General features: G+C 42.9%; 1 protein-coding gene across 6 annotated transcripts in view; it reads right to left on the minus strand.

Annotated features, from left to right (window-relative positions):
* LOC108086975 (puratrophin-1) overlaps positions 1 to 21,376 on the minus strand; it is a 48,721-nt gene that overhangs the window by 19,276 nt on the left and 8,069 nt on the right. For 3 of the 6 annotated variants that reach the window (XR_006245823.1, XM_017184090.2, XM_043209192.1), the window contains exons 2-7: positions 18,141 to 18,848; positions 17,369 to 17,629; positions 4,628 to 4,751; positions 3,302 to 4,009; positions 936 to 1,019; positions 420 to 543 (exon numbers count right to left, since the gene is read on the minus strand). Coding sequence is in view for 5 of the 6 variants with exons in the window: in XM_017184090.2 (XP_017039579.2) it covers positions 420 to 543; positions 936 to 1,019; positions 3,302 to 4,009; positions 4,628 to 4,751; positions 17,369 to 17,629; positions 18,141 to 18,848 (2,009 nt within the window). In the remaining variant the exon portion in view is untranslated. Of the gene's footprint in view, positions 1 to 419; positions 544 to 935; positions 1,020 to 3,301; positions 4,010 to 4,627; positions 4,779 to 15,710; positions 16,201 to 17,368; positions 17,630 to 18,140; positions 18,849 to 21,376 lie in introns of those variants that run through there. The other 3 variants (XM_043209197.1, XM_043209195.1, XM_043209194.1) reach the window with 3 other exon arrangements.

The raw sequence follows: 21,376 nt of genomic DNA on the forward strand, positions 1-21,376 counted from the left end.
ATGCTGATTCTGACGGGGGGGAACGGGTGGAAGTACTTGTACTGGTTCTGCGATTGCCTTCAGCTGCTCGTTGAGCCCATTCCCATGCGTTACTTTGACACTAAACCGATGAGGCTGATTCTAATTCTGATTCAGATATGGAAATTTAGATATGCACACGGGAAAAAAGTTTGCTGTAATAGAGTAGCAACAAAACAGCAACTAGTTTATTCCCTAAATATATAAATGCCTTTAGAGGCATCTGCATTGTATTTTAACAATCGGTGAAGGTTGATTTCTTGACCCCTGTTCATGTCAGGTATTCCTAAATTTTGATGTAGCAGATGAGCCAGCGAGACAAGAATTGATTGATATGAATAGTTTCTGTCCAAGTTTTGTCACACTTTTTTTGAGTGTACATCTTCAAATCCCCCACTCACCTGCGCTCGGGAATTGTGCTGTAGTAGAGGAGCAACGTGGCCAGCTCGTAGCAATTGAGGCCGGCGGACGCCACACAGGCCGCGTCCACGCTCACAAGTGGGTCGCCTTGGAGGGTGCGTGTGCCTGTAAAAAGAATCACAAAAATATAGTTAAGCGATGGGTTATAAAAGATCTCCAGATGCGGGAAATCACACACTCCGACGCGGTCTCAATTGGTGCGCCTTGGGTGGCCACTTCGCCTTCGATAATGTGCGAAAAAGCGAGTGCGCATTAATTGAAAAGCGCCAACTTTATGCATTTCCCCAACCGTTTTCGCCGACACCATCGTCGTTGGGAAAATGGCCATGAAAATGGCCAGCGGCAAATTGCCTGGCGGGGCGTTACAAAAGCGATTCCAATTTATAAGCAAATTCGGTTTTCGGTTCAGTGAAAGTCTAGAATTAGACGAGAGCGGTCTGGGGCGCGGCGAAAAATGGAAAGTTTGTCACCTAGGTCCGCCGCATACGGATGCTCACCTGGTAGGTAGACTCCGCTGGTCAGCAGTTTCTCAGGCAGCTCGCTGATTGAGCTGGGCGGTAGTAGCTCGGTCTCGCAGGTCTCTGCAGAGAGAAAAAAACCAAGTGTTAAGTAAAGTATTTACCAAGTAACTACTCATGCAAATAAAAAGTTTATGAGATTCCTACCTAAACTTACAGACTATTAAGACATTTGGAAATAAGGGAGAATGTGTTGGCAAGTTATTAATAAATCTTTACCAATAAAGTGGAATTGTATTATTATTTTTACTATAATAGTTCAGTGTATTTTTTGTATCATGCTCAAATGACTTGCTCGAAAAGACTTGCGAAAACTCACACGAAATTAAAGCAAAGTGATCGAGGGGTAAAAATATGGGTTAATTGTATTTTAAACGCTTGACGGAACCTTGAAAACTGGTCCAGGATCTGCACTGTTTGCATAATAATGTCATTTGATTAATTTCGAGCTGCCGAACAGCCCACACCGGCTCGCTAGGAAAGGGGCGTGGTCGCCGCCTTGGCTCCGCTGCCCCGAAAAACTAGTTCGTCATAAATTATTCGCCCGCCCCGGGCACTTTCGCATGAGACAAATATTTCCCAATGATAAATGCGACACATTTCAGCGTCTCGGGAAATTCTGCACTCGTCGCAGTGAACTCCGGCCACCTGTTGCCGCTTTTCCAATGGCAGAGAGCCAAAAAACGAACGCGACCCGCTGCATTGTAATTCAATAGCCAAACCACAATAGCCCCCGCACTTGCCAACTGATTTATGTCCGCTTGCAAATTGCACCCACACCCAGTCCAGATCGCAGTTGAACGCATTCCAGGGAACAGTGGCAAAATATATTGAAAAAGTAACCCAAAAAAAAGGGTTGAAAGGTAAACTTCATGTAAAAATGAATTTCTTATAAATATTTAATTCGTAAATCCAATTAAATTTCCACGACTCCGTAGCTATAATAATAACAACGTAATAAAACTGTTCGTCAATGTTGGGAAATCTTAATTTGCGTTCAGAAATCTAGCGGCTTATAAATAACGGCGGCCAATAAAAATAACAAAGTATTTTCAGCTCTTGATAATAAGCAATTTCAAAGATTACCAACTTGAATAATATTTCTGTAAGTTATTGATGGCTACTTCGAACCACGGTGTCTTTGCACCGGCATTGCTTTGGTTTCTCATTTAATTTTCATATTTTAAGCTTTGACAAATTAAAAGGCATTTGCACCGTTGTGGCTGCCACAGAGACAACGATATTTTGCGGCTAACCGCGTCTCGCCGGATGCCGTGGGTTGTCGATGTTAATGGCTAATGGCTAAAGCCGCGGCTGCCGGCGGACCTCCTCCTCTCAATGGAGCATTTTGAAGGGGCATTTGTGGCCGCCAGTAAAGAACGGCTTTTAAGATTTTTCACAAATAAATGGCCACAGATAGAAGTGGCAATTTTTGAGCATTGCCAACTTAATTGAGTAAGAATTTGGCATTTAATGGATTGTGCTGTCGCAAAATTAAGTTTTTCGTAAACTGTTAATTAATCAAGTGGCATAAGCGAATGTTGTGACATCCCGTGACAGCATTCCAAGACGACTCGAAACCGGATGGAATGCCTTAGATCAAAACCGAATCTCATTCAGATAGCAAACAAAGTAAAAGACATTTTTGACAAGTAAAATTTCACTCTCGCCATACTTTCGCTAGAATTCAGGGCAACAAACTGCGTTTATCTCGGACAATCTGGCGATTAATTGATTTAAATGTCGGGCAGCATTTATGATCGGCAAATATATCAAATTAGCGCCAAAACTGAGCGCTATCAAAGCGTTCCATTAAGCCCCACCTCCCAAAACATCGACTTCAAAGCGCCGTTCGAAATGAACGCAAATTTAACTCCAGTTTAACCGACTTTTGGCTGCGGGGCGTTTAATTGAATAGTTCGGGCTCACAGATTTGCATACGATGCAGGCCACGGAGCTAAAACAAATAAGACAAATCACGCCCAGAAATTGCGATAAGCGAGCCACGAACTGGTCGCTCTGTTGCAACTTTTGCAGCTATACTGCAGAAAAATTATGGCTAAGAAAAATATATATCATGTACTGTAAAGCAGTAAGTATATTGTAAATAAAACTTTTTTTACTCGTTTAAATTATTTGGTCAAGGGCAAATTAATAGTTTTTTACTTTGCTTTATTGTACTACCAAATTAATTTTTTTTTCAAAGCTATCCTTTTATTTTAAATTATTTTTTTCTGTGCATTAATAGCGGCACAAATACCGAGCGATATCGCAGCAATTTCTGCATCCCGCGGCTATCGGTGCGCATGCGTAATATGATATTACGTATATGCTGCGTGGCTTACCTAGACTGTGGTGCTTCCCAGGTCCGACGCTATCTCCTGGCTCCTCATCGCTGTCGATGTGCGGAAATGAGTTCCCCAGACAGAAAAGCGGCAGTGCCGGCGATGTGGACGCACCACTGGTCGCCTCATTAGCACCACCGTTGTTGCTCCTCTTTTTGGCCTCCAGATTGCTGGTCAACAGCTCCTCGCCGGCACTCGAACTTGAGCTGGAGCTGGAGCTACTGCTCCTGTCGCTCACGTTGCTATTTCCCGACGAGGTGGAGTTCATGCTGTCCTGCCGATTCGTCAAACGCCTCAGCATGTAACGGCTGCTGAAGAGTTTGTTTTTGGTTATCAAATCGCTGCGCCGCAACGCGCATTTGGGGGATCCCATCACGTTGCTGCACCCGTTGTTGTTGGCCTCATCGAGGAGGTCCTCCCCGGGGCCAAAATGATGCATCGGCATCTGTAGTTCGTTCAGCGAAACGCGCTCGATGCTCCGCTCCACGCTCACCAGCAGATTCTGCAGCAGTTGCGGTAGTTCTCCGCCGTCTGCCGCCATTAGTGCCGCCGCTGCCGTGGACATTTCCAGCTGGAGCACGCTCAGTGGCAGCTGGCCGGGGTTCTCGTGGTCGATGCAGTGGCTCTGGACGCTCTCCTCCTTGCAGGACGAGCGCCAAACAGCATAGAGCCGCGGTGTGCAGTCCGCGTCGCCTTCTGCTGAAGATTCTGTGAATGTGAAAATAATATTTATGATTTACTGGCAAAATCAAGCAGTAAACAAGTTCCTGAAGAGCTACATCGTAAAATAATACTTACATTCACTTAATTATTAATGAATATTAAAAGAGTCAATTGTCTATTTTCTGGGATATAAACTTTACGAGGTTCCAATTCATAAAACATATATTATGAGTCATAAATATCTCAGCACTTCAATGCTAATTTCTTTTCTAGCAAATTATAAATATTAAAATAAATATTAATAAATATTAAAATATTACCAGCTAACAGTTCGGAAGCCCATTAAAATTTTATATAAATTAAAACTAATTATAGTTATGTAATGGATTAAATAACCGAATAATTTATTTATTTGCATGAAATTAAATAATTAATATTACAAAAAAAGGAATGGACACCTGGAAAACTTTATATCCCTACTCTTCACTTACACAACCGCGCATTCTAGACCAAGTTTAAATCAAGCTGGCCCTAGAAGGCCGTAAGTGATCGATTATTCTGATTGAGGGTTGTGTGCTTGTGCCCGTTCCCGATCCCGATCCCGATCCCTAATGATAGGTATGGGAAGGGCCAGCCCCCTGCGATCCCGGTCGACCCACTTACCCAATTTGATGCAGAGATACAGGTCCGCAGGGCGAAGTGCGTGCGCGATCTCAGCGTCGCTCAGCTGCAAAACGAGCGCTCCATTGGAGGTTGCCAGCGGCCAGCCGGGATGCCATAACCAGGACTGCAAGACGATAAGCGTTGTAAGTGCCTGATTGCAGATTGAGTAACGAAATCATTTGCAAATTTTTATTATTACTGCGATTACATGTTCGGGCCAGAAATTGTGCAGGCAACAACACCCGCAAGTATTAAGCTGCGGAAAGGAAATCGAAACCGATAAAGAAACCAAAGCCAAAAACCAAAACCAAAACTAAAACCAAAGCCGAAAGCGCATTAAAAATGGCCCAGACTGTCCGACGTCAGACGTCAAGAGCTGGGATATTTGGATATTTGGTGGCCTGAGTGTTTGAGGTCTCCCCCATGTTTGTCCGCCAGTTGGCCATATCGGAGATGGCGAGTGTGGCAACTTTTTGGCCGCCCCAGTACCAAAAGTGCACAGGAAGAAAGAGCTCAAATTGTGGTCTATTATGTAGCCAAAAAAAAAACATTAATGAAAATGTACAAAAAGTAATTTAAACACGATTATTGCACATTTTAAAGGGTGTAACTATACGAAAAAAGGAGAAAACTATTAAAAAACGTAACTAAACAATTTAATTAAGTTTTGTATACATACATTCTGACCTCAAACAAATTAGAGTTTATATACTCGATATAGGTTTTTAATATTTATTTCATTTAAAGTTCTTCGGGAGATATGAATCTTGGAAAAGCATATATTTTTTTGGGTGTACACCCAAAAAGTTCATAAAAAACGGGAAACAGGCACCGCCTGGCGACGGCGATGGAAAATTATAGATAAATCATGCAAGTCAAACTTTTGGCAATTTTTGCTAATTTTTGGTTATTACCCTCAGCGTTTGTGCCATGCTTTAAAGACTGAAAAGCAGAAAGCCCAACGCAGATTTCACCCCTACGGGAATGTGAAATCGAATTTGAGTCCCGCGACTGCAAAACCCAAGAAAGAGAGAGCTCCTAGAGTCTCAAGTCGAAGTTAAAGCCCGATCCTTTGGTCAGCTATTAATTGTTGCAATGCGAAAATGTTTCTTCACATTGTTGCTAATTTGCCATTTGCTCAGATTTTTTCAGCATTTGATTTTGGCTTTGTTTTCGTTTCACTTATTTTTTTTTTTGTTTTTTGGAAAATCAGACAGGGGAAAAAAGGTGCGCACTGGCTTGATTTATAGCGCCTTTTGACTCAACACAAAAACTTGGATATTTTATTGGTAACAAAGCGATGGCCGTTGTTGTTTTTATTGCACATGCCACCCAGCCGGGAGGGAAAGAGAGAGAGATATAGACTCCGAGGGGGAAAAAAGAGAGAGACGCGAACATAAATCAATTGTTGTCGCTCGAGAGGAGGCATTCAACGGGGGGGCTTGGGGTTTTCAGGGGGGTTTCGGGGGCCGAAGAGGGTCGCCGATCGAAATCCATTCAAACAGAAAATGATCAATTTTGTCATTTGATCAAAGCCGCAGCAACGATCGCAACGCATCGTTTACAATCGATTGAACAAAATGATCATCGCCGATCAACCGAACCACACAACGACAACAACGCAACCACTTCCTCCGCTCCAAAGCCAAAGCCATCTCCCCTTCCCCTTTAGCCATTGCCCTCGGTCTGATATTTCGGACCAGCACTGTACAAAAAATATGCACATTTAAAGTGCAGAACATATACTCAGTGGAGAACATTAAAGTGCTAACAATGGGTTAAACTATTCTTGAAATAAATGACTGCCATGGGTCAAATGTTTTACAACTCTTTAATACCTAACTGCAAAGCAAACACCATAAAAAATTGTTGTTTATTGCTCATAAAGATCTACACATTATTATTACTTTAAAAATGGTATTAAAATGCCCGCAGTTAAAAATTAGGAGTGATTAACTGGCTTTTCAAAAAAGTTAAAAATTATATAAAATCTTTGGAAGTAAAAGCAGATAATTCGTTGATAATTCAAAGAAAATTACGAATAGTTTTAAACATGTTTTCCAATTTTCTGTGAATTTTTTCTGTGTGATTCGGGGAGGTATCGTTGTATAAGCCGCTGTCGCCACATGCTAAAATAATGATTTTCGTAACATTTTCTGCATGATTGCTCCCAGCCCCAGCTCGATGCCAAGTTCCATGTTCCATTGGCGGTGCCGGTGCCTTCTCCATCTCCAAACCGATCCGATCCGATACGATCTGTTCCGATCGGATCCAATCCGAGGGGGTTCTAAATCATTGGAAGCGTTTCGGTTTCGTCGTCATTGACCCAAATGCGCGCGTCGCTCGGACGCCGCTTGTCATTGTCATTGATGTTGCTATATTGTAGTTTTAGTTGTCGCTGGGTTTTGATGGTGTCGCCTACACTGAACCAACCCTATCTTGGCGGCTGCACTGTCATATAATGTTCGACTTTATGTCCAAAGACAAGTCGGAGTTGTACAACTTGTGGGCAAAGAAAAACTTTGAAGGACAGCAAGTGGTCGAGTGAAGTAAGTTCTACATTTTCAACACAGTCTTGTAAATTCTTTATTTTTGTTGTTTAGTTTGTAAATGTTTTGCTTAGAGTATTTCCTGAAAAAATATTCTTTAAATTTATCATCTCCGAATAACATCTCAAAAACTTCTTCCCTTCCCAGAATTCAAGGCACAAAAAACGTTACGAAGGGTATTTCACCACAAAAGACACAAAAGTATCTTTTTGTTCTTGGGCCTGGGTTGTTTTCAATTTGTTGCGGGGCGACAAATTTCCGTTCCATTGGCGGCTTTCGGCTTTCGAGTGGCTGCCCATAAATCTGCGGGCAGATTTTGTCGAGGATTTGTCTGGATCCTGGCCCGGATCAGAGCATATATCATTCCATCGTTTTTTGTGCTCACTTTTTGCCCATTCCCACGCCTTTGATGTTGAAAACTAAATTACCGACCGGCAGCGGCAAAGCGAAATGAAATGAAACAAAAACCCATCAACAGGCGGCGAAGTCGGCGAATCGACGGGCCGTATATATGAGTAATCAAGCCGACATGGCCCGGCATTAGCATATATGCAGATATAAACATATCCATACATATATAGTACGAGTATGGCTGGTGTGTGGCCGGCCAAAGAAACGGAGTATGAATGGCCATGTCCCGGCGTGTGGCGCCCAGCCTTTGGCAATTATTCAATGCGGGTGCAGTCGTACACGGATTCGGATTTTGGACTCCGTTTGGGGTCTGTTTTGTATCTGAGTATCTGGCTATCCGAAGAACCCCGGGGACCACCATCGGTGCCAGCAAAATTACGCATGCAAAAGGCGCACAGGGCGTTGCACAAAAACACAAGAAAAATAAATCAAAATAAAACAAAGCAAGCGACACACTCATCGACACATTCACATGCACTTGGCTTGTTTTCTTAACAAATTGTGAGATTGTGAGTGGGAAAAAAACGCAGCTCGGCTGGGGCTCAAATTTCGTTTATTGCCAATTTTTGGCTTCATATATTTTTCCTAATTTCTCAGCTCGAGCCATAATTAAATTGTTGGGAAAAAAGGGCCACACCTGGTCAAAAGCGCCGCTAGCACTGGATGATAATTATGATGTGTAAGCGGCGGCCTCGGCCTTTTTATTTTTATTTTTATTTTTGGGTGGATGTCGAATGTCTGATTTTGACTGGCGATTCCGTTACTTTTTGCCAAATTGTTTGCGATGGCCAACAATTGTTTTTATTAAGTTTTTAATTTGCCGCTGTGGGTTGACCAACGAGGCGGAGTTTCATTAGTGACCGAAAATAGCTTTAAAATTGAATAACACACTTCTTTGTCAGGAGGAACATTGCAAAAGATTACGCAAGCCTTTCGAGAAATTTGATAAACTTATGGCGATAAATAAACTTTCTACCCAGCTGTTAATAAATAAACATTCACCGAGCAAATAAATAAGCTATTATTACCTTGTAAAGCAGCTAAATTTGTAATTTGAGTTCTTGTAAACCATTGTTTTTTTAATTATTGCGATTGTTGTCACAAAAATTACAAGAAAAACCTTTGTAAGTTATGGGCTTTAAAGTTGTCAGCAATTAGTCTGCTTTAGGGAAACTTATTTATGTGGTTAAGAATAATAGTCCCCTATTTAAGGCAAAGAAGTAATTCATGTTCTTGAGTAGGTTAGGTGTTAAAAAAATACTTGCTGCAAAGAAGAAAACTACAAAGGTAAAGTTCTTTACTATTGAAGTTTATCGCTTTTGTGCTCCAAATACGAAACCATAAAATTCGCTGATCGGTTCTTTTCTCTTTCTGAACAGAAAATGCTGGCTATTTTCGCCACTTCCTATTTGGCTGCTCCAATTGATTCTACTCCACATGTTTCCTGTGTATCAATTACCCTGCCAAATACCCTCAATTATCTATTAATAGGCGTGTTGTTCTGCATTCCCTCCCACCAGTTCTTTTTTTCTCGAAATTTTTTTGCAAGCTTTGAACTCTTGCAAAAACAAAGCGATTCACTTTATATTTATTGCCGTCAACGTCACATTTCCGCTTGATCTGGCACGGAATGGCCATCAACGGAACGTCATTGGCACCACCAACATTCGCAGTTGCATCCACAATGCACCACACATCCATGGAAGCGTCCCTGTCCGTGGTTCCATGCAGATGCCACACTTGATTCGGATCACTCCGGCCACACCTACAAATTGTTTGTGCTCCCCCAGTGTGTAAGATTGTGTGTTGCGGGGGCGAAATAGCGAATCTATATACTTGTAAATATATCAAATACAGAGAGAAAAAAAGAAACAAAATAGCTTTACTGGGAAATATTTTGGAGCAATAAATTTTTCAATGATTAAGAAACAAAAATCAAAGATTAGAGATTATTAAGAAATATCAAAAGTTAAATCCTTTCCAATCTTTAATAAATAAATTCTTTGAGACAACGAAAGATATCTCTAAAGCTTTATAGGCAATCGAAATATGAGCTCTTTCTTGGGTACTCCCATTTTCTTTCCGTGTGGCATACAAGCACCGCTTGTGTGGGGCAGATTTTTCGCAATGCAACTGCGCCGGGGGCAGGAGATGGCACCGGGAGCGAGACGAAAATAGATCAGGTCTAGGCTGTCATGGTTGCTGCACGGCCGGAATGCCACGGCAGCAGTGTTCTTGGAAGCCCCACACTGTCCCACTGAATATACATACATCCTCCCTCTGCTGCAAATTGTTGTTTGCATTTTGGTGCAACGATCGGTGGTGCGACGAGCTATTTCGTCTGTGGATGCAGGAAGTTGCTGCTTGCATTGGCCCTCGGATTGGGTGTTGAAATACCATCGGTAAAGGGAATGGAAATGGTTATGGGAATCAGAATCGGAGTCAGATCGGATGCTGTCACAGTTATGCTTTGTGGCGAAGGGCTTAAGATAACAAAGCCCGTTTCGATTTCGTGGCAACTTCAAAGGCAAAACGCTGAGGCAGGCAAAAAACTGTTGCAAGTTCCTTCTTGCTGGTTGGTTGATCGATGCTGGTTGCTGTTTGCTGGTTGAAGGCAGCCCGTTGCAAGTTGCAAGTTGCTGTTACATCAGCACAAGACTCTCTCAATTACGAGTGCAACTGGCGGGGCACGAGTAACAGCAAAAACCGGTACCAGACAGAGGTTCTTCTGGACCAAAGCGCTGCTCCAATCAACCACTTTCAGTTCACAGCTGATCATGAACTTCGGCTAAATCAGCTGAAAACGAGTTTTTATGGCATAATAACCAAACGACCGGAGAAGAAGAAGAGGCTAAGGCTCCACAACAATGATGACGATCTGATCTGATCTGAGTTTGTGTCTGTGTCTGCGGCTGTGTCTGTGTGTTTGCTCAACTGCTTTTCCAACATGGACCGGGGTAATTGAAAAAGTTGTTAGCCACATCAATTCCAAAACGGCCGTAAACTTGTTAATGCAACCAGCCGGGCGAAAACGCATTAAAACACCAATAACCGTAGTAGTGGCCGATAGAATCTCTCGATTTCGAAGGGTTCTGCTGCGCTTTGCTCTGCTCTCGAACAGATTGTATTGGCCAATAAGGAAGTGTACGGACGGAACGGGTAGCAGAAATATTTGTTTCTTTTTTGATTGTTTTCGGCGGTGAAATTCTAGGAAATATTCTAAGTTGCGACCACGAAATGTAATTCCTTGGAAGCGATGGAAAAGTCGGCGAACTAAGGACAACTGCAGCGACAACAACACGGACGGGCAAATCGAAATAGACTTTATGCACGTAAAATTTTAATGAGCACAGCACGAAGTCAATTTCAATGCTAATCCGGCGGCCAAAAGCCAGACGTTGGACAAACGGACGATGGACATTTGACCAGGAGTTTCGGGGGACCACCGAGTTGATGTTGCTGCTGTCGCTGTTGCTAGTTGCTAGTTGCTTGTTGCTCGTCGCTGGTTGTTGCAGCCGCTGTTGCCGTTGTTGCACATGTGCCCTAAAGCCACAAATCACGAAGGTGGCGCGATCTGACATCCTACTCACAACCGAGACCCTCAGGCAAGGTGTCGCTAACACTATGCAACCAACGAGCGGATTATACCAGCTCCTGCTGCGGAACTAGAAAGCTGTAAAAAATGCCCATAAACTTGGTGTAAACCGTTCAAATTAAGCCTATTAAAAATAATTAGGCGGCTTAATGGATTGAAAGTTTTTTGGAAAATATTTGCAACCTTAAACGTGTTCTAGAAAGCAAACTTTTATTTTTGCAGTTACGAATTTAGATTGTATTTTTTATTTAAATTCAACGCTTTTTTCACGCTTTCAGTATGTTAAAACATGTAATGTTGAGTGAAAAGTGATAGTTATATCTTTCATGAAGTTTATTATTATGTTGATGTGCTTAAAACTCCAGCTGACTAGTGTAAACAGAGAGTTACGCTTGAACTTGACAAATGCCCAAATAACGTGATGCCGAAACAAATCCTGGAGGTGAACCTGAACCGGGAGGTAATTTATTATTGAACCATTTATTAGAGCGTGTCGCTGTCGTGGTCGTGGCTCTTGGTTGCCGCAGTTGTTGCAGTTGCCGAGTTTTGTGGCCAAGTCCGCACAATTGTCGCTAGGGCTTGTCAGTCATTCATGGGATGATTTGACGGCTTCGTTTGTTCGCTGCACAATTTATAGGTAACTATTTGCTTTGCCCGGAGCGTTTCTGGCATTTGAAGCAGCCGATTCCCACCGACCACTTCACGTTCGCGTCTGGCCGGAGGATTTCGAATGGGAATGGCTCTGAAATGGGGATTGGGGCGGTACGGGTATGGGAATGGGACGCCTTTGTCTTGGTCTACCTGTTGGCATTGCAGGAAGCGTTCACCTCCACGCACACAGTCGGCAATAGCGACATGCTCATAATGAGGATAATCACGATGGCGATGATGACACAAAGACAAAGCTAAAAGCAAACAAATAAGCAAACACCAGACAGAAGACAACAGACGACGCGATACACAAAAAATAAAGGAACAAAAGTATCCATATATGCATGAGTGTTTCTCTGAGCGCCGCGGATTCGGATTCGGTGTCTGCCACTTGACGTGCCTGCCCCACACTACTCGGACCCCCTCCCCCTCCCGCTGCCCCTTCCCCATCCAGACCACCTCTATATGGCTCCAATCCCAATCCCTATCCCAATCCCAGGCAAAACCCAAGCCAACCCGAGCCAAACCGCGACTCATCGCTGGCCTGCGGCTTTTGTGCTGGGTTAATTACTAAGCGAGTCACACGCGCTTGAATTATTCAAGGCTATCTTCTGGATGCATTCGTATCTATTGCCAGCTGCGCTCAGATACAAAGTATGTGGATGCACAGAGCTTTTTTTTTTAATTCTCATATAATCTTTTACAAAGAAGTCTGGGATTTTCCTCTCTTTGTTTCAATGCAGAATTTAAATATTATCAAAAAAAAGGGGCACAGCAAACTGAAAGTTAATAATAGAAAATGTAAAGGATTCATATATATTCGCATAGTTATTGTTCAAAAACAAATATTGAAATAATTATTAGCTACACAAATTGTTGTCTGTGTTTATTGGCTTCACTACAACGAAGACTAAACATCGTGTTTAGTACCTGAACCTAGGATGGTACTGCACACGCGTCTTGTAACTCAATCTGCTGAATTGCCGAGGGGAAAATGAAGGGGGCAAAACACCTGGCTTTGTTTTGTTCGGGGCGACAGCATTTATGACTAAGTATTTTATAATGAAGTGGCAAATGTGTAGCTGCGGTGTTGTCCGGCTAAATAATTGTTAACATTACACTGCAGATTGCTGGCATTTTTTGTCCGCCGAGCTGGGGAAAATGGATTGCCAGACATACCTAGGAATTAATAAACTATGCAGGACGGGTATCTATGTCGAAAAACTATTTTTTCACAACCACCCATAAGGAAGTTTATGATAGCATCAAAAAATAAGTTACAGGGTGTGGCTCTCAACAATTAAGTAATTAAAGTACATCATTGTAGTAAAATCTAAATAAATAAAATAAAATCTAAATAAAATTGAAACTAAATCAAGCAACCATTTATTACACATTCATTTCAACTAATTAAACCCCAGTATAATGTTAATATACTGGTGTCTATAACAAGATAAGATTTATAGCCTAATAACATTCTACCACAAATCGGTTCTGTATCTCAAACTTGAGCTCATTGACCCGTCAAACGTTATCTTTCCACCATAGCACATATTTCTGTCAAAATAATGGGCAAACTGTGCACATTTTGCTGCATATTAATAAACCCATAGCGGGTAGTTTATTTCGAATGCCTGCTCATTGGCAAGTCCAGTCACATATCATCCATATCCTGAACAGCGACTTCCTCGGCGATCGTGTGCCTATATATATAGACGGTCCGTTCAAACAACACGTGTTCGAATGGCGAATGCACTCACATGAGCACACAGCAAAAGACGGCAAAGTTAGAGGGACAAACAGACGGAGTGAGTGAATTTTACAAGTTATTTTATGCAAGCCATAAATATGCACTTTACACTTTGCACATTTCCCCCGGCAACTCCGCGCTCGTCTAATTCCCCGTTTGTCTTTCCCTGGGCGGGCAAAAACAAACCGCAAATGCCTTGGCCAGATGCTCTTAGTTAGACCAACACAAATACTATATATCCAGACATTCAGACACCCAGACACATGGCAGACGCCATGGTCTCCGATCTCTGGTCTCTGGTCTTCAGTCTCCAGTCTCCGGAGTCCGGACTTTGGAGTCTTTGGGTCCATGAGTGGCGGGCCCCAGAGCCTGCATACAAATTATGTACAAACATGTTTTCAGAAATGTTCAATTCATTATCGCTAACAAATGCCGATCATGTTGTGTTCAACACAGTTCAAAGCACTTTTCTGCAAATTATTGCACAAATCTGCCGCTGGATTGATGGCCCGTTTCAAATGCAACTCGGAAGCTCCGCAAACTCACTTCGCCGACTCTTTTTCCCCAGACTTTTTACTCTTGGCGCTGCTCTCCTAATCGTAATTGCTGTTCGGCTAAGTGATATGCCGTGTTCAGAGATTCTCAATTACACGGCAAGAAATGTTCTGATTTAATGAAGTTTGAGAAGCTTGAATAAGTTAATAACTACCTGGGAATAGTTCTCAGAAAATTTCTTACAGAACAAAGCTGAACACAAAGAGTTCTTAAACTGTAAACCAGTAATTATATATCATTATGTGGAACTTTACATCTTAAAGTGAATATGTAATATTAAATTAAAGAACTAAAATTTTCGTTATTTTATTTATGTATTTTGTTTAAAAAAATTGTAAGAATAAGAGAAGTTTGTTACCGCTTTTTTTGGAGTTGTAAAAAACCACTCTTTCTTAAACTGTAGTTATTTCTAGGCACAGATTTTTAAAAAATATATTCTTTATTTATATACAAATACAATATTTTTCACTGCAGCTTTCGAGTTAGCTGGAATCTGTTTAGCAGACAGTACGGCTTTACCCCATCGCTCCCTTTGCTCGAGAACACTTAATACACAATTTCCGCTTGCGGCTGGGCAACGGGGAAAAACAAAATAAAACCGAAGCAAACAAAACAAAACAAAACCCTATAAAGTACTTGCTCTGCCCTGCCACTCTTGAGTTGAAAACGCTGCTGCGTCTGCGCACAAAGGCGATTTAAATTACAGAACGTGCCCCGCTGCAGAGAGAGAATAAAAAAATCGAAGCTCGACGCAACTTCCACTGGGTTTCGAGGCGGCACAGCACACAAATTAAATAGCAATTAACATGCAGACGCAGCTGCAACTGCTGAAACTGCGAATCGAGTTGCCACAGGTCAGCCAGATGCCCGCAAGTTTACGACTCCAAATCAGCGGCAAATGTGCGCGTAGCTGATTGATTCAAATAAGTTTATGTGGTTGGACCTATGTGGGTCACGCCGAGCACTTTACAGCCGTTTTTTTGTATAATTTTTTTTTTTTTATGTTCAGCTGCCTCCCACGGACAGAGCACCACATGCTCCACAGTGCGTATGCGTTACGAAAATGATTATAAATTACAGTGCGGATAGAGCTGCTAGCTGATAAGTGGACCCAGAACCTCTGACAATTCGATTTAGAAGGGGCATGCACAACCCACACTTGCCACCACTTTGTCATTGAAATGGTTACAAACAGTGGGTAAGAAAAAAAAAAATAAAAATAAAAACACAAAGACCTCTCTCCTCGACGAGGTCCAAACGATTCTAACAAGTCTAAAAAGCGTAGGCCGACCCGAAGGACGCTTCCGTGGTTTGTCTTATTCGTCTTGACGTTTGTCTTTGACCGTGTGTGTAATAAGTATGCAAATTGCCAATGCGAATGCGAATGCGAATGCGAGTCCGAGTGGAAAACAATTGATTTTTAATGAACCCTGAGGTCAGGGTCGGAAACAAGCACACTGGCAGGCACTACATTCCGCACTCCATGAAACAAACACTCAACAATTATTGGCCATAAATGATAATGAACTTCAGGCGGGCCGCTAGCTAATAAAATGTGAAACCAGAAATTACCTCAAACAAACTTGGCGAGGAAATCCTCTGATTTACGTTGATGTGACGGCTATAAAGCGTTAACTTCTGGCCAAAAATACACACTTGGCACTTGAGAGTAGTATATATATTTTTTTATATAGTATACGATGGTGATTCGCACTTTTACGATTATTTCTTGCAGATTGTAAAAAGATCACACATTAAGGCACTTTATTAACGTATTTCCAGGCACTATTCGGACAGCATTCTTTCGCTATTTCGATTTATTTGCATGTTAATTCAGCGATACTTTGCACATTTCTTTTGGCACACTCTGCGGACCCCGAAAACTGGCGAGACTCCGAAACTACGAACTTAGCAATGGCAGTGGCACGTTGCACGTTGCACGTTGCACGTTGCACTTGGTCGCTCACTTGGGAACTGCTGTATATTCGTCTTCGAGTCGCTTTTTCTTCGGGTAGTCAGTCAGTCGCTTTTTGCCGCTCACAAGACTGCGCGCCGCGAGTTCAAATATTTAACTGACTGCCGCACGACTCCGAGACTCCAGAAATCCATCCAATCGGCAGACCCGTTTACAGAGCTCGGCGTGCCACCGCGCGCGCTGTTAGTTTAGACCTATTTTAACAGCCTCTGTTAACCGTTAACCGCTAGGGCTGCACGAACAGTGGCTCTGCTGTTACGCTCGGTAGCGAAATTTGAAACTCATTGTTTGTTCTTTGTAATAATTTACACAGGAAACGTTTAAGAGCAAACAATAATTTTCTATAATTTTAAATATTATATCAAAAAGGTTAATGGAAGCTTTAAATAATTTCCTGTTTAAAGCACGTATCTTTTATGTTGTTAAATGTGGTTTATTTACCTCTTAACTTACTATCACAAAAATTATTTTATACTTTGTTATTTTAATTATACTTTCTCGGAATCATAAGATACTCTTGGCTCAGCCAGAGGACATTAACACATTCCATTGGGAAATGGTATTCTCTGTTTACGTTGACTTGTTGATAAGGGAAACCACTGGTGAGTGTAGGTGATATAATCTTGAAAGATTAATTGCAATTGCGAGGAATGTGAACAGATTGAAGTTCAATAATATGTGGCTGAATGTGCCGATACCCTTGGTTATCTTTGTGATTAATTATATTGTATTAAATGCAATTTGTGCAATTATGACTTTAACATTTTTGGGATTATGTAAATACATATTTTCTGAGCTTCAGAATGATATAGCTATAATTTACAAATAATAAACCTACATACATAGGTAGCCAACTTTATGTGGAATAAATGAGTTTTTCAAAGAGTTGCTATCACTGTTTTAATTAAAGTGCTCATTGAAAGCCCCATTAGCAAGGCCCCTTGGCTAGATTGTAAGCCATTTGCAGCTCCACCCTTGTGATTTTCGCAACTATTTGCTCGAAAGAACACTTATCGCCTGATGATCGCCTCCCGATGATTCCCAATTTCCGCAACGATTTCTCGACGCAGTTACCCAACAATTTCTTTCTGGCGGAGAAACCAAAGCAAACTATTTAGCTGCGATTAAAGAACTTCATTGGCATTACCATTCGGGGAGAGCCTCGCAAATTGCAGCTAATTTCGCCTGCTGCGAGTAACTGCCTTGTAAATGATATATCTTTTGCTCGAATTTCTAGGTTCTTTATAGGACTTACCTCGCCAATTTGATGGGCCGTGCGGAGCGCTGTGGCAATTTGCGCAAATTTGCATAGGAATCGCTGCTCGAAGCGGGCCAAACTGCCGTCGAATCCGCACACGAGTCGCTCACGTGCCTGCTGGATTAAAATCGCACGAGTGCGTGCCCAGTAGACGGGATAAATGTGCGACAGATGGTTGTCAATCAGCTGGACCAGCGTGGCGTCCACGTCGTCGGGAAGTCGCTGGGGGATCGGGATTCCGCTGCAACCGGGACTCGTCTGCGGAGGAGAAGTTGAGGAAGGTTTCGTCAGTTCAGGGTAACATACATAATGGTTGCACATGGGAAAAAAGTCCACTTTTGGTTCACTATAATGACAATCATTGAAAACTTGAAAAAATCTGACATGCACAGAAATTTGGACCTTCGGAAACTGAAAAATTTTTAATGCGGTTTTATCTAGGATTCAATTACAAACCTTTAGAGGTATTCCACTTTGAAATTTGACAAAAATTGGCAAAGTTATGCGCTGTAGGCCTCAGGAATTAAGTATCCTTTTGGCAAACCTCGAAAAACATGGAAAAATCTGACATGAACGGGGGTCAAAATTTTAAACATCGGAATATATAAAATTTTGAATGCAGTTTTATCAAGGAGTCGATTACAACGAGGTAGAGGTATGTCAGTTTGGAATCAGACAAAAATTGGCAAAGTTATGGGTTCTCGAAAAGTTCCGTTGAATGGAAGTTCTGTTGATTTTGAGAAACATTTTCCGCCAGTGTAAAACGTACCTCTATCTCCATTGGGACTTCCTCCTTCGGCGGCTCCAGCTCGTCGACCGCCTGCTGTTGTTCCTCGGCGACGCTGGCAGTCAAGCTGCATTCGATGGGCAGGGCATCCGTATAGTCGTTGGAGCTGCCCTCCGCCAGGTCCTCCTCCCCCGCCAGATCCTCCTCCTGCTCGTCCAGCTCCTCCTCGGATTCCCTCTCCTCGATGGTGGCAGTTGCTGGCTCATTCCTGACCAGGGTGATGGTGGTTGTGGAGGAACTGCTGGCTGGTATCCTCGGCTGACCCGTTAGTCGCTGTTTGCACTTCTTGAGATACTTTTGAACCCGCGACTTGCTGCGGTTCAAAGTTGCTGCTGCCGCAGAGCTCGTTCCCGGGTATCGACAGCACACGTAATTAGCATTCGCGGACAGCTGCTCCACCTCTCGAAGTTCCTCCTCCTGCGGTGCCACCTCCTCCTCCTCCGCCTCCGGGTCCTCCTCATCGCGAGCTATGGGCGCAGTTCTGGCCTCTTTCATGTCCCTGTCAGTGGTCAAGAGCGTGGCTTCTAGGTTCGGGATCTGACCTCCTGCACTTCCCCCGCCTGGAGCGGCATCGATTTGCGTGTCATTCGGCACCAAGATCTCGGCTAATTCCGCTCCTGCTCCTGCTCTTGCTCCTGAACCAGAAACAGCTGCTTCGGCTCGCCCTGCCTCGATGTTCGTGTCAGTCGTCTGAAAATGCAGAAGGGAAAAGCTAAGAAAAAAGACCTCAGACACGTGTGGAGTTCAGAGTGCGCTTGTGTATCCGCCAGATACACAATTGCCGCATTTCAAATGGGCCAAAGTTCTTTGGCTCGGCACATGCAATGGCCAAAGCAAAGAGCCGCATTAAACACAATTCGTTCGGTTGCCACTGGCAACAGGGGGCAGACAGTGGGACAAAATAGCTACTAATTTAATCAGCCAAAATTATTTATATGAAAATGCAATAAAAAATAGAGGGCAGATAGCTAAGATATTTCGAAACTATTTATATTTTATATTTAAAATTCTTGAACTGGTGGTTTAAGTAGATTTTAACTGACTTTGTATTTTACTTAACTTACAGAAATTGCTATCATATAAGTTTCATATAATAATCCTACGTAATAGTTAAACTAATGTGTCTTATTAACATCGTAATTAGTTTTATAAATACAAAGCTTTTAGACTGAAAGTTCCTAGCTTCGATCCACTTTCCCATGCAAAGATACAAGGGGGAAGCGGCGCAGTGCGCCTTGTTGCATGTTAAAAGTTAAACAGAAATCAATTGGGGACAGCATTGATCCGAGAGACAAGACTAGGGAAAGGGAGTGAGGAGGTGAGAGCGGGGGGCCCCGTTGCATGACAATCAAATGAAACGTCAAACGTTCGTTTCCAGTTAGTAGTTTGTAGTTTGTGGGGATGTTTGTAGCTGCTGCCTCAGTTGTCGTAGTCGTTGTCATAGGTCAAGTGTAGCACAGTAGAATTCACTTTCTTTCAGATACCGAGGCACACACAAATTTGCAGTGAAAGTGGATGTGGTTTTTAGTTTGGGGATATGGGGATCTGGGGATGGGGATGCGGCCTCGAAAATAGCCAAACTTTGACCATAACACACATAACAAAAGCCTGGCATGTTAGGTTTTTCGGTTGCCGAACCGAAATACTTTTCGGTCTGTGGCCAACAATGTGACATTGTGCGATGCCGGCGCTTTTCCATTTATTTTCCCATTATCCACTCACTCGCCTTTCCACGCCCAAACGAATTTAGCAACTAACTTGGCCAAGGAATGTGGCTAGCTCTGCAAGTCCTGGCCAATAGCTTTTGGTCCTTCGTGGCGGTGACTAAAACGCTAGTGATGGCCGCCAGATGTCGCCCTGCGGCGCCTGCGCATGCTCATTGAATGAGGCTCAGACCCCGAATTCGAACTCGGACCCCGGACCCTCCTACCAATTGGTAGTACTGGCCCACAAAGACACAGATTTCTGTTGTCGGAGCTTATAAATTTCCACAATTTGTTCAGGCCGGGCTTTTTGAAGTGCGGCCGAAGCGACGCCAATAAATACCAATAAATATATCATCAATATTTTCTTTTTCGGCCAGGCACTGCGAGAAAAATGGTAACGGTGCGGAGCAATAAAAATAAAAGTTATATTAGTTAAATATAAAATAATAATTATTTAATAACTATTAAATCAAAAGTTTAAAGTTTAATACAATCTTTAAATTGAATTAAATGTTAGGGTTCTTTCTATTTTTTTTTTTATTCCACGGGCATTCCACTTTTTGTTAAGTGCATGATTCTGGCACAGCATTCCGGCTCAAAGACCAGTGCCCAGTGGCCATGGCAGTGGCACGCACGATTTGAGAAAAAAAAACAGCCAGAATCTGAGGCAAATGCAATTTGCTGTCATGCCAACTCTTGACCAAGTGCCGGGCACTGCTCATCAATTAATTGCCCCGACTGGTCTGGTTTTGGCTGGGTTTGGTTTGCTTTGCTTTTGGTTGGCTCTTGGCTGTGTTTTTTCGGTTCGGAATGGGCCCGACTCGCCCGGGGGCGTTTTGGCTGGGGTTTCGGTGGCTTTTCAGCGATGCGTGAGTCTTGGGCAGTGGGTCGTTGGATCGGTGGTTCGGTGGCTGAGGCGGTGACTTTGCAGCAGCAGCCGACTCTGCTAGCCCGCTGTTCAAATTATGGCCGCGCGTCAAAAGGAAATCGAAAATGTTGCACTAGTTGGCTGGACAAGCCATTAAAGGAAGGTCGCTTCACTGCACCGACAGCACAACCTTGGGGCTATTCCATGTATCTAAATGTATACCAATCCGATCCGATCCAATCCAGCACTCTCTCACGCATCTACGGTTTCACCTAACGCCGCTGTGACCCAAATCGGAATCGGGCATCCACTCCCCTTTTGATTTAGTGGACTCGGACAAGATTGGAAATTAATTTTTATGCATCTCTTGTCACATTTGCGTTAATCAAAACATTATGACTGCGTTTTCTTTTATTAATTGGACAACCTACTCCGAGCAGGCACCTGCAAAAGAGCCAGAGCCGGGGCCTAAAAGCCGAATAGCTGGAACTGTCATTGCCATTGCCATTTGGAGGCACTGCCTCCTCTGCCACACAGCTGCCCACAAAACAAATTAAATTTATTGCGTGTGATTTTGATAGCGCAGAGATACACAGAAATATTGCGTCAGTAACTAATTTGTTAACTGACTGACTGCTCGTTGG

Source organism: Drosophila ficusphila, unplaced genomic scaffold (genome assembly GCF_018152265.1).
Source record: "Drosophila ficusphila isolate 14025-0441.05 unplaced genomic scaffold, ASM1815226v1 contig_106, whole genome shotgun sequence".
Classification (NCBI taxonomy): Eukaryota; Metazoa; Arthropoda; class Insecta; order Diptera; family Drosophilidae; genus Drosophila; species Drosophila ficusphila.